Below are 12,663 nucleotides of genomic sequence, written 5' to 3' on the forward strand. Positions count from 1 at the left end.
CAATTCTACTCTTAGGCATATACCCAAAAGGTGCATGTTCAAGCATCTGTTCAACATGTTCATAACAGCATTATTTTTTATAGCAGCATTATCTGCAATATCCAGAACCCGGAAGCAACCTAGATGCCCCTCAACTGAAGAATGTATAGAAAAGATGTGTTACATTTACACAATGGAGTACTACTCAGCGGGGGGGGGGGGGCAATGGAATTTTGAAATTCACAGGCAAATGGAATGGAACTAGAACAAACCATTCTGAATGAGGTAACCCAGTCACAAAAAGACAAACACTGTATGTACTCACTCATATATGGATTGTAGACATAGAGCAAAGGATCATCAGCCTACAGTTCACACCGCCAGAAAAGCTAGGAAACAAGGAGGACCCTAAGAGAGACATATATGGTCCCATAGAGAAGGGGAAAGGGACAAGATCTCCTGAGCAAATTGGGAGCATGGGAGAGGGAGTTAGGAGCAAAAGAAGTGTACAAGAGGAGGGGAGAGGTGGGCATGAGGGAGGAGGAAGATTGAGTCAGGGAAAGAATAGAGGAGAGCAAGAAAAGAAATACCATAATAGAGGGAGCCATTATAGGCTTAAAGAGAAATCTCACACTAGGTAAATGTCCAGAGATCTACAAGAATGGCCCCAACTAACAATAGTGGAGAGGCTACCTTAAATGCCCTTCCCCTATAATGACATTTATGACTACCTTATATGCCATCATAGAGCCTTCATCTAGTAGATGAGGAAAGCAGAAGCAGACACCCACAGCTAAACACTGAGCTGAACTCCTGGAATTCAGTTGCAGAGAGGGAGGAGTGATGGGCAAAGGGGTCAGGACCAGGCTGAAGAAACCCAGAGATAGCTGACCTGAACAAGGGGGAGCTCATGGATTCCAGTCTGATAGCTGGGAAACCAGCATAGGACTGGCCAGACCCCCTGAATATGGGTGTTAGTCTATGGGGCCTCTGGTAGCAGCAATACTGTAGTATATGTATTGACTTTGGAAGCCCATTCCACACAGAGGGTTACTCTCTCAGCCTAGAAACAAGTGGGGAGGACCTAGGCCCTGCTCCAAATGTCATGACAGACTTTGAAGATCCCACATGGAAGGCCTCACTCTCCCTGGGGAGCAGAAAGGGGATGGGATGGAGGTTGGGGGGGGAGACAGGGGAAGAGGGAGGGAGAGGGAACTGAGATTGACATATAAAACAAGCTTATTTCAAATTTAAATTTAAAAATTATCAAGAAATAGAAATCTTGGTCAGCACTCAGCCAGTTAAATCACTCTAGCTCACAGCTTTCGTCAAACATTAGACACAGAACTACCAAAGCATTGTCATTAACAGGAGGACAAGGTTTCAACCCCAAGAGCCTTTGGGGACATTTCGATTTCAAAGGTCCAAGAAGGCAGTAGTTGTTCAGTCCACAGGACTAGATGTCTCACGTGGTCTTCGTCATATGCTGGGATCCTGAGGGGACAGTCTCCGATGCCAGTGAAGGAACAGGGAGAGCGAGAGCAAGCTTCCTTCTTCCATGTCCTTTCTATAGGCTGCCAGCAGAAAGTGTGGCCTGATTAAAGGTGGATCTTCCTGCCTCAAAAGATCCAGAGTAAATGTGTCTCTCCCTATTTAAAATTATCATCTAAGAAACAATTCCTGACAGGTATAGCCTGATGCTTGAGTTTTACTTAATTCCAGATAGAGTCAAGATGACAATCACAAGTCCACCTGTATCACCTAGACACATGTCATGTCTCCTTAATGCATGCTTAATTTTCCATTGGAAACAATAAGCAGCTCTTAGCTATCTCTTGCATGTTTTAACTATCCCATGTGCAATTGCAAATACAGTATGTATTTAACATATCAAAATCATACCTGACACGATATAACTATCCTTCATCTGACCACAAATGCATTACTAATTTTATAAGAGGCAGTGATGTTACTTGAGAGACATTCTTTGAGTGTATCTAACTTGATTATTATATCCACTGACACTCTCTGAAATGACGTCACATTGCATGATAAAGAAATCGAGGAAAGGGAACACAAATATCTAGACAAATGCATTCTTAACCAAAAAGGGACAGAAGCACTCATGTCAGTTTTAATCCTCACGTCTGGAACTGGTCACAGTCTTAGCTGGTATTTATAATTGTGTTCCTCTACTGCCCATTCTGCACTTCCCCAACACTCAGGCACCTCACTTAGTCTCTCCTCTCTCCTGGGTAAGTGACCCATGCCTTCATCCCCTTTGTCATCCTGAATGGATTAAGTTGCTATAGCTTCCAGTGCCTTTAATCTAGAGCATGGGAACACAGAGACTCCCTAAGGCATCACATGGACGCCAGACATAAACTTTCTTCCCTCCTCTGTGGAGAACTAGTCCAATTCTGCTTGGTATACTGGACCAATCACTGCACCTAACACAGTTATTCCATTCTTAGACTGTGGATAAATGGCAGCAGAATTTAGGTCATGTGGACAGCAATCAAAAACCTTCACGTACGTAGATCGCTAAATGGTAGTGATTGGAATTCCTCCCTTTTCACCTCTTAACTCTGGGACCTGTGGGTCCTGCCTTTGGGAGAAACCATACCATATACTGGACAATGATTTGATGCACGCATCACCTTCTAGAGAATGCTGCCACAACCTTCCAGACTGTTTTCACATCTTTGGCACTGTAACTGTGTCCTCAAAGGGCATTTCATCTCTCTGTCAGGTCAGCTTCAGAGGGGTGGGGGACATGGTAAGATCAGTGGAATCATACTTCTTAGGCTCTGAAGTGAGATCCTTGATCAGAACCAGTTTATGTAATAACATGATGGCTAATAAGGCGTTTTGTAAGTCTATGAATGATGGTTTGGGCAGAAGCAGTTCACGCAGGAAAGGCAAATCCATAACCAGAAGAGTATCTGTTCCAGTGTCTTAGATTGGGATTCTATTGCTGTGAAGAAACATCATGACCACAGCAGCTCTTATAAAGGAACATTTAACTGGTCCTGACTTACAGCTCAGAGGCTTAATCCATTATCAGCATGGCAGGAAAGCAAGGTAGGATTCCAGTAAACATTACACTGGAGAGGAGAGGAGAGTTCTGTATCTTGATCTGCAGGCAGCAGAAGAAAACTGAGACACACTTCCTCGAACCATGCCACACCTGCTGCAATAAGGGTACTCCTTCTAACAGTGGCACTCCCTGTAGGTCAAGCATGCAAACACTTGAGTCATGGGGGACAGCCACCACATCCAGTAAGGACAAACCTTTTTCCTTTTCAGGAAGGAAATGGTCCAAAGCAGTCAACTTGCCACCAGGTCATTGGCTAGTCATATCGGGAAATTATGCCTTATCTGGGGCTCAGGTTTGGTCTGCTACTGGCAGATCTGGCACTCAGTGGCAGATGTAGCTGGGTCAGCCTTGCTGGCTGGTTTTCCATGTTGTCAAACCCATGCAAAACCCTCATCTGTGTCTCCATGGCCACTTTGTTCACGGGCGCGGGGCTGGCTGTGGTTGGTTGGTCTTGTCTGTTCAGCGCGTGCTCACACATACACACACACAGAGAGAGAGAGAGAGAGAGAGAGTTAAATTAATAAGGAAAGCTTGTTTTAGAATAGGTCCATAATATCTGGCTCTAAGGAATTTTCTTAATTAGTTATTGATAAAGGATAACCAACTCAAATTGTCTGGTTGCAGTCTCAGACTGGTGGTTCTGTAAAAAAGCAAACTGAGCAAGCCAGGGCAAGCAAGCCAGTAAGCAGCGCCCCTCAGGACCTCTGAATCAACTTCTATCTCAGGTCCTTTCCCTTTTGAGGTTCTCCCCTAAGTCTATTCAATGATGAACAGTAATATGGCAGTAAAAGCCAAATATGTGGTTATCTCCCCAACTTGATTTTGACTATAGTGTTTCACCACAGTCATAGAAACCCCTAAATAAGACAAGATGGTACCAGTACTGGGGTATTGCTGTGACAGGCCTACTATGATTTGGGAGGATTGTGGACTGAGTTTGGAACTTTGGGCTAGAAAAGACATTGAGTGTTGGGATCTCAGTGGGATGTTCTTTGGGAGCTGGAAGACCAGAATGTTGAGGGCAGTGCAGAGGATGGAGGCCTGGCTTGTGATGTTTCAGAGGGAAATTTGAAGACTAAAATGAGCCTAAAAAGGGACAAAATTGCAGAAAAGAAAACAGATTTTTCTATGACAGCAGGGTAGGCATCTGAGAGCTGATCTAGTCTGTCTGGATTCAAGGAAGCTGGGTGCCCTTGCCTGAGGTAGCTGACATTTGTGAGAAGGAAATGGTGGCTCTTGGCAGACAGAAATGCACATGGGTGATCTGATTCTCTGGTGCACAGAGCTCTGCATTTAAGCTTCTGTTTACTCAGTCAAAATCCTGATTTTAGGACCAGCACCTCCATTCAGGGACAGCAGCTTTAGACTTGACACCTGCCTGCTGAGTGTCTAACCCCACTGTTGACACAAACACCACAACTGTCATCCCAAAGGGAATAACAGAGGCTTTATAAGAGCCATTGTGAGTGGCTATGGTCCAAGAACACAGGTTTAGGTTTCCCACATTCTATGTTCTAATATGTGACCAGTTTCATGAAAACTTTATATATTTAAAAGAGAAAGAAAGTCACAAATCAAAACAAGGGTAGGAACCTCAGAGAGACAGGTGCATCAAGATGTAGGAGCTTCTCTGCAGGCTCAAGATGTTATCTGCTGGCATTCTTAGCTATTGGGTTGAAGCTAGTTGTCTATAAGTTAATAGACTCAGTTGTCACAAGGTTTAGTTCTGACAGAGGAGGCAAATGTGGCTGTTCCAGGGAAACAGCACTTAGCCAAGGAGAAGGAAATTGGCCTCTGTCCTGCAATGTCCCCATCTCTATAGATCAGCCAGCCAAGCTCTGCAGACCCAGATTCCTTTCAGAAGTCCCCCTTTGGCACCAGACAAGGCAGCTTCCCTTCAGGAGTCTGATGTCCAAAGAGGGGAGAGCAAGGCTCTATTGAGAATATGCCTATTGCTGTAGCTGCCAGACAGTAACATTCCACAGAAGCATGTGGGGTTTGTCTTTTTGCTTCTGACTACTCCCTGGTTCCACGCTGATCTTTGAACCATCGTAGAAACAGAAGCCATAACCTCAAAACCCAGCTCTGCCAGCATTATTGATTGGAACACAGTGTTTCATAATTCATGTTACCAGAAATCATTCTGTCTGCCTACATACACTTTGAGCACTGAGCACATCTTGTATGTTCCAGAATTTCCTAAGAGGTGGGAGGAGTCCCTGGTGGGGATAAATAGACTTCAGTGTGCAGTAGGAGAACAGCAACCTAAGAGGGCAGCAACCCCGAACACCAGGACTCAGGACTCACCTAAGACAGACTCTGGCAGCCAGAATCAGCTCTGCAGGTAATGCTCAGGATTCCTTCTCTCTAGGGACAGAGGAGGAACTTTTGCAGGACTGTGGTAATGGTGATGACCTGGGGTCTTGATATAGGGAGTTCTGAGGAGTTGTTCCTGGGGCACACTGGGTTGGACATTTGTGAGTGTATATAAATCGACTCTGGTCTGAGTCTTCATGTCTATGGAATAATGCTGGTAGCATGACTATGTTCCTGGAGAGTGGATGGAGCCTGATCCTTCCCACACTCTGCAAGACAGAGATATTGAGGCAATTAACCAGGATGCTGCTGTCACAGCTAAGAGGACACAGAATGGTTACAAAGTCCCTATGAGGCAGATTTTATCCCTGCTGTGCTTAAGCAGAAAGGACATGCCCTGGGTCTGAAACCCCACATCCCTACTCAGGTGGTCAAGAATAGGTGTTCTACTACTAGCTTCTTTTCTTTGGAAATAATTTTAAAGGAAACTATGTTGAATGTTTGGCCAAAGAATAGGACACATTAGTTAGACAATAAACACAGTTAAAGGATGCAGAATCCCTTGCTCCCCTGCACGCATGCTCCATACATCCTTCCCCTGCTCCCTCCATTCTCCTAGACTCTTCTAGTCTTCTCTCATGTCCGTTTTCCCTTGGCTCCCCCATCTGACCCCCTCTCTCCCTGCTCATACCCTCCTGTCCCCTCTTCCTTCCGCTTTCTCACTCTTGCATCTGATCCCCACCTTGTCCTCTCCCCCCGCACCCATCCCCCCTCCATCCCTTTCCTCTGCCATCTACATTCTCCTCTGAACTCACCTATGGAGTGGACACAGGCTAAAGCCGGGCACCCACATTTGCCACGATCACAGGCATCCAAATGTGGTCTTTTAGGATGCATGTGGCCCCCACTCCATGGGTGTATGCAAATTCCCTAAAAACACCCACAATGCCCATTCACTGATAATGTAACCTGGACCACTCACCAGGCTGCACAGAGAGCTCCACCTACTTGTTTGCTACCAACACACAGCAATCCTGACAGTCAAAATGAAATATGGTCTGGGCACCAGACTGGGACACCATTCATTTTCCTTCCTGCCAGGAAGCCTTCCAGTCCTGAATACAAACCATCATATGAAACCCTGGAGGGTTTGAAGAGCGACCCCCTAGTGGCCTTCTGATGCCTGTTCTCGGGGCTGCCATGGCTTTGGGACTGCCTCAGATATCTGCAGCTCTTTCTTTCAGTTAGCCAACCCCATGTCCAGAGACATGAACCAGTTGCATCCCAGGGCAGTTGTAAGATATGGACATGCCATTTGGAGGTTGGGGTGGGCCATTTGATCTAATTCAAGGATCCTTCACTGAGTCCTGACTAGAAGCTGGTGATGGCAGGTGGGGCACTGGTGCCAATTAAGAGTGTTCCCTGATTTCCAATGCACCTTTATACCAAATGAGAAAAAAAGTAAAGAAGTTAAGATTACACAAGGCTTTAGCCCATTCCCATGTCCTTCTCTTCCTTACACTGTGACCCTGGCATGTCCCTTCATCTCTATCCTGATTCTCTATTAGGAAAATCGGCTACAGCATCTCTCCTCCAGGGTAACTGGGTACATGGGATCTGGTGCTGCCATTTGAGTAGCCAGAGCATCTCCTATGGATGGTCACAAGGCAGAAAGGGACAGCAGAGCAAGGACACAATGCAGGCCAGGTTGCAGGACTAGAATATGGTCAGAGGACACCTGACCTTTCCAGACTTAAAGGATCTTACTTTTCAGCCTGAAGAAGAGAGGAGATGGCCCTCCATATAGCTTTTGTTCTTTTGGTGGCTGGCTTCTGCCCTGCTGTCCTCTCCAAACCAGATGGCACATTGGGAAAGGAAACCACAGTCCGGGAAGACCAAAACAATGGGACACAAGTGGACAGTCTAACCCTGGCCACCATCAACACCGACTTTGCCTTCAGCCTCTACAAGGAGCTGGTTTTGAAGAATCCAGATAAAAACATCGTCTTCTCCCCATTCAGCATCTCATTTGCCTTGGCCTTCCTGTCCCTTGGAGCAAGCAGCAACACCCTGGAAGAGATTCTGGAAGGTCTCAAGTTCAATCTCACAGAGACCCCTGAGGCAGACATCCACAGGGGCTTCGGCCACCTCCTCCACATGCTCAGCCGGCCAGGGGACCAGGTGCAGATCAGCACAGGCAGTGCCATGTTTGTTGAAAAGAACCTGCAGATCCTGGCAGAGTTCAAGGAGAAAGCAAGGGTCGTGTACCAGGCTGAAGCCTCCTCAACTGATTTCCAGCAGCCTCATGAGGCCAAAAAGCTCATCAATGACTATGTGAGCAAACACACCCAGGGGAAGATCAATGACCTAATCTCAGACCTGGATGATCAGACGTTAATGGTGCTGGTGAATTACATCTTCTTTAAAGGTGAGGATGCCCCTGGTTGGGCATGGAGGGAGAGGATGTTAGCTGCTTACCCTGTGTCTTTATGCTGACCACTGGAAAGGAGGTGCTCATGGTCTTGGAGACATGGGTGCCTAACTTCTTATTACTAGCAGGTCCTACTTATCCTTTGGGATCTTCTGGATACAGTTGCTGTTCCTGGTACATGCTCCAGTGTGCAGAAGCCATGTTTTCTCCCCCCCCCCAAGAGACAGTTTTTTTTATTGCTATGAGGAGACCCCATGAACACAGCAACTCTAGTGAAGGAAAACATTTAATTGGGGTGGCCCACTTACAGTTCAGAGTTTCAATCCATTATTATTAAATGGGACAATGGCAGTATGCAGGAAGACATGGTGCCTGAGAGGTATCTGAGAGTCCAACATCTGCAGGCAACAGGAAGTTGTCTGAGACTCAGGCCACTATCTTCTGCATTGTTGAGATCTCAAAGCCTGGCTCCACAGTGACACACACCCTCCATGAGCCACACCTGCTCTAACAAGGCCACACCTCCTAGTAGTGCCACTCCCTATGAGCTTATGGGGACCAAATACATTCAAACTACCACAAGGAGCCCCTCATTCATGATGGGAGATGTAACTCTGTAAATATGCTTCTTATTGGTTAAGAATAAAGCACTGTTGGCCAATAGGAAAGCAAGAATGGTGGGACTAGGAGACAAGCAGGATTCTGGGAGAGGGAGGAAAGAGAGAGTCACAGTGTGATCTCAGGAGGAGAGGAGACAAGTCTGGCATTCTCAGTAAGATAAAACCATGCAGAAATGCATATATTAGTAATTGTGGATTAATATTTAAGACAGAGCTAGCCAATAAGAAGGTCTAACTATTGGCCAACAGCTTTATAACTAATAGAGTCTCTGTGTATTATTTTGTGACTGACCTGACTCTGGAACCAGGCTGGCAGGAAAGTGCTCATAACACTTTCGATCCACTTCAGTATTTCTACTATGCTCCCACAGAATCTGTCTGCTAGGCAGCCTCCATTTTTAGGATCTTGTCCTTGCAGTCCAATCCCAGTCATTGCTCTGGGCTTTGCCTTCCGTTAGGTGGTTCACAGTGAGGGGCACCATCTACAGATCATGGTGTGGGAGAATATAGTCTCTCTTGTCCTGTTTCGCCTAAAACCTGTCCTGAAAGTGATTACCTTTGAGACACAGTTCCTCCTGAGGAAGATGGGATTCTCAACTGCCCCTGGGCTCCTGTTCAGCAGGATCATTTTTCTTTCATGTTCTATATTTGCTAAGTTTTTTTTTTCTAATCAAGATTATGCCACCAGTAAGGGAAACTCTGTTGTTGAAGAGGGATTGATTACTGTTAAGACTGAGGAACTGGGCAGAAATGGGGTAGAGGTGGGGTCTCAGGTGATGTAACGTATGACGACCTGTTTCATCTTTAGGAAATTGGGAGACACCCTTTTACCCTGATTTGACAGTTGAGTCTAAATTTCACTTGGACAACAAGAGGACTGTGAAGGTACTCATGATGCGGCATAGGGACCTGAGTACACCCTACTTCCGTGATAATAAGCTGTCTTGCTCAGTGGTGGAGATGAAGTACACAGGCAATGCCAGTGCCCTGTTCATCCTCCCTGATGAGGGCAAGATGCAGGAGGTGGAAGCCAGCTTACAGCCAGAGACCCTGAAGATATGGAAGGACTCCCTGAGATTCAGGTGCGTGATCACAGGACCTAGTATTCGTAGCTCCCCATCCTGCTGTCAGCCTGAGGCCCAGTGTCTCACTAGCACTCAGTGTAATGCTGAGAGTCAGCAGGGACCAGTGGAGATAGGTAAATTTCCCTCTGTTGACTCAGAGGTTTGGCCCTGATTTTACTGTTGTTTCTGTTGTTCACAAGATGACATCAGCTAGTGTAAGAGCTGAGGAGTCAGTCCTCTGTGTCTAACAGCCTGTAATTACAAGGAATCTTTAATAGGTTCTAGACAGCAGAGGGAGAGAGGTTGAGATGTTAGGTGTGAGAATCACCTCTGCCCTGCATAGCCAATTCTTCCCCTCACACACATACACTCAACAGGAGTACAATGATGACTTGAAGACCTACTGGGTGCCAAACTCTGATATAGACCCTAAGAGCATTTCAGGGACTCAGGTACAAAATTTCTTACTCCTGCGGGCTCATCTTGTAATTGAGCTGGAAATGCAAGTAATCAGGATTTGATTTGTGAGAGGGTGAGAAGGGGTGAGATTAAGAAAGGGAGGGTTCAAGGAAAAGGAAAGCTGGAGTCTGCTGTAGGGTGCAGTTTAAACAGAAGGATCATTAGATGAAGTCTGAGGGCGCACATGATGGGAACGACCGCATTTTGTGCATCTCAGAGGAACAGCTGGCACCAACTCGTTGCCTGCCCCTGTAAAAACTCTCAGGCACTGGTGGGCAATGAATGCATTAGGGAGAGGAAGTCATGTGATGTAGGCGCAGATGGACAGAGGCCTTCTCTCTGCTGAGAGCACTGTCTGTGCTCTGGACAGGTGCTCAGATACACTCTGGCTTGAGGGGAACAGTCCAGTGACTATTACTTTTCCCTTTCATTCTCAGAATGATCGATGAGCTCTACCTGCCCAAGTTCTCCATCTCCACTGACTACAGCCTGGAGGGCATCCTTTCACAGCTGGGCATCAGGGAAGTCTTCTCCGCACAGGCTGACCTGTCTGGGATCACAGGGGACAAGGACCTGAGAGTCTCTAAGGTAGGGCAAGAAACATTGGATGGTTGTCACTGGTGCCTAAAATAAGGATGGTGAAGGCCAGATGTGTGGGGGATTGTAAATGTGTGAGAAAGCCTGCCTTTCTGAGATTCCCTCATGCTGGGAGAGCTGAATTACAGCCTATATATCTCTTCTGGATACCATGCAGCCAATCTTTCCTCTACCCCCTAAACACAACCTCATCCAGGAGCCTGGGAGAGGGAAGAGCCTGTGCTCCATCTTCGACCATCACTGGCCCCAACCTATATGTAGTGAGGATGCCACTCTCAATCCACGGCAGTCAAAACACTTCTGGCCTCAGCTTCTTCACTGTGCACATGGCCCAGTAGTTGCTCATTAGCACACAGAACAGTAGCAGTAAGGAAACAGCAAGGGTTAATGAGATGAAAACATAATAATACAAGGGACGGTGCCTTAGGACCTCACACTGCATCCCCAGATGCACAGCCTGGCCATGCCTAGTGTTCTGTCCAGGGCCCACTCAGAGCTTTGGGGAAGATCTGTACCAGCAGGGCATGACAGTGTGGGAATGAGAAGCCATGCCCTGTGCATTGCTGTTGTGTGTCCCAAGGAGGCCAAAGCAGCAGGGATGCTGAAGCCTGCACTGGCTGCCAGCACCCTGGCTGTTCGCTGTGGGTCTCCTGAGAAGCTGCCCGTGGGGTAAGAATGCCTACACCCATCCTCCAGTGCGTAGTGGGTTTGAGGGCAACACAGATTCTCAGAGACTGAGCAGACCCAGGGCACACCTCATCTCACACCCTGAGCAGAGACTTGGAAACCCCAGGGTGAGAGCTCGTGCCAGGAACAAACAACTTCTCCAGCAGAATCTCCTGTCCTGCCCTTCTGGTCTCCAGTGAGTGATGTCTTTGTCTTACAGGTGGTCCACAAGGCTGTGCTGGATGTGACTGAGGCAGGCACAGAGGCAGCTGGCGCCACAGGACTCATGTTGGTGGGTACAGCTCTAAATATTCACCCTCTGGAGATACATTTCAACAGGCCATTCCTGATGATTATCTATGAAACAAACACTCAGACTCCACTCTTTATGGCCAAAGTCACAAATCCCAATGAAAAGTAGAGCTTCCCAAGAGTTGAGGCCTCTTCCCAGGAGGCTGTGTGGGGTCTCTGTGTGTATTTTTGCTCCCATGCTCTGACTGCCTGAGGCTTGCCTGGATGGAACAATGGGGGAATAACTGTACAATTTTCATGTGCATAAAGGGCTGTGAACAGTCAGTCAGGCTCCCAGGCCTCTTGGCGTGCTAACTCATGTTCCTGAACCTTGAAACTGTCTTTGTGGCAATCCCTGCTGCCACTCCAGTATCTGCCTCTACCCAAAGGGTCAGTCCCTGTCTAGGTTCTGAATATGTCCGACTTCAGCTTCAGCAGCCTTCATGGGATTATGCGAGCATATAGGCCAAACATGTGGCCCTCAGCCTCAGGACTGAGAAGGGAACCTTCTGCCCTGAATCTATTTCCAGCATCTGGTACCACTTAGTACCCAGTCCTGCCTCACACTTTTCCTGTTGCACCTACTGTCTCTTCAGGGGCTCCTCACACTTCCCACATCTGACAGTATTGGGAGAGCTCACTCCTAAAGCTACTTGAAGCCTGTTGGTCTGAACAGCTCCCTTTCCCCATCTACACCTATTTAGGGCAGAGGAACCTTTTCTAGGTTCCCAAAGACCACACTCACATGACATAAGGACACTTCTACCATCCCTACCCAGAATGCAGGGATCGAAGTAAATGATCAATAAACATATAACTGCATGGAAAATAGTGTTCACTCAACTCCTTGTGGCAAGGGTGTGACCTCTAGAGTAGTAGAGATTGTCACTCAGCCTATGACTTATGTGATGGACCTCTCACCTTATGGTATTATCATTCCCTCTCATGGGTGAGGAAACTGAGGTACACAGAAACTTAATCATTTTCCAATGACCTCACAGAAGGCATTATGACTATTTTCTTCCAAGTATCCTGATGCCAGAAGAAACAATCTACACCAAGCCAGGGTTCTGTGTTTGAGGCCTCACCATAGTGGTGACAGGTAGGTCATAAAACAAAGCCCTGGATGCTTCACAGAGA

General features: G+C 47.0%; 1 protein-coding gene across 1 annotated transcript; it reads left to right on the top strand.

The window, feature by feature from the left end:
• The first annotated feature begins 5,359 nt into the window (after positions 1-5,359).
• On the top strand, positions 5,360-12,333 carry LOC127231111 (serine protease inhibitor A3N). Its single transcript, XM_051196542.1, has 5 exons — positions 5,360-5,423; positions 7,170-7,823; positions 9,255-9,528; positions 10,407-10,557; positions 11,453-12,333. Exons 2-5 carry the CDS (start codon positions 7,187-7,189, stop codon positions 11,651-11,653), a joined length of 1,263 nt encoding a protein of 420 aa, XP_051052499.1. The 5' UTR covers positions 5,360-5,423; positions 7,170-7,186; the 3' UTR covers positions 11,654-12,333.
• The last annotated feature ends 330 nt before the right edge of the window (positions 12,334-12,663 follow it).

The sequence above is a fragment of the Phodopus roborovskii genome, unplaced genomic scaffold (assembly GCF_943737965.1).
Source record: "Phodopus roborovskii unplaced genomic scaffold, PHOROB, whole genome shotgun sequence".
Lineage (NCBI taxonomy): Eukaryota > Metazoa > Chordata > Mammalia > Rodentia > Cricetidae > Phodopus > Phodopus roborovskii.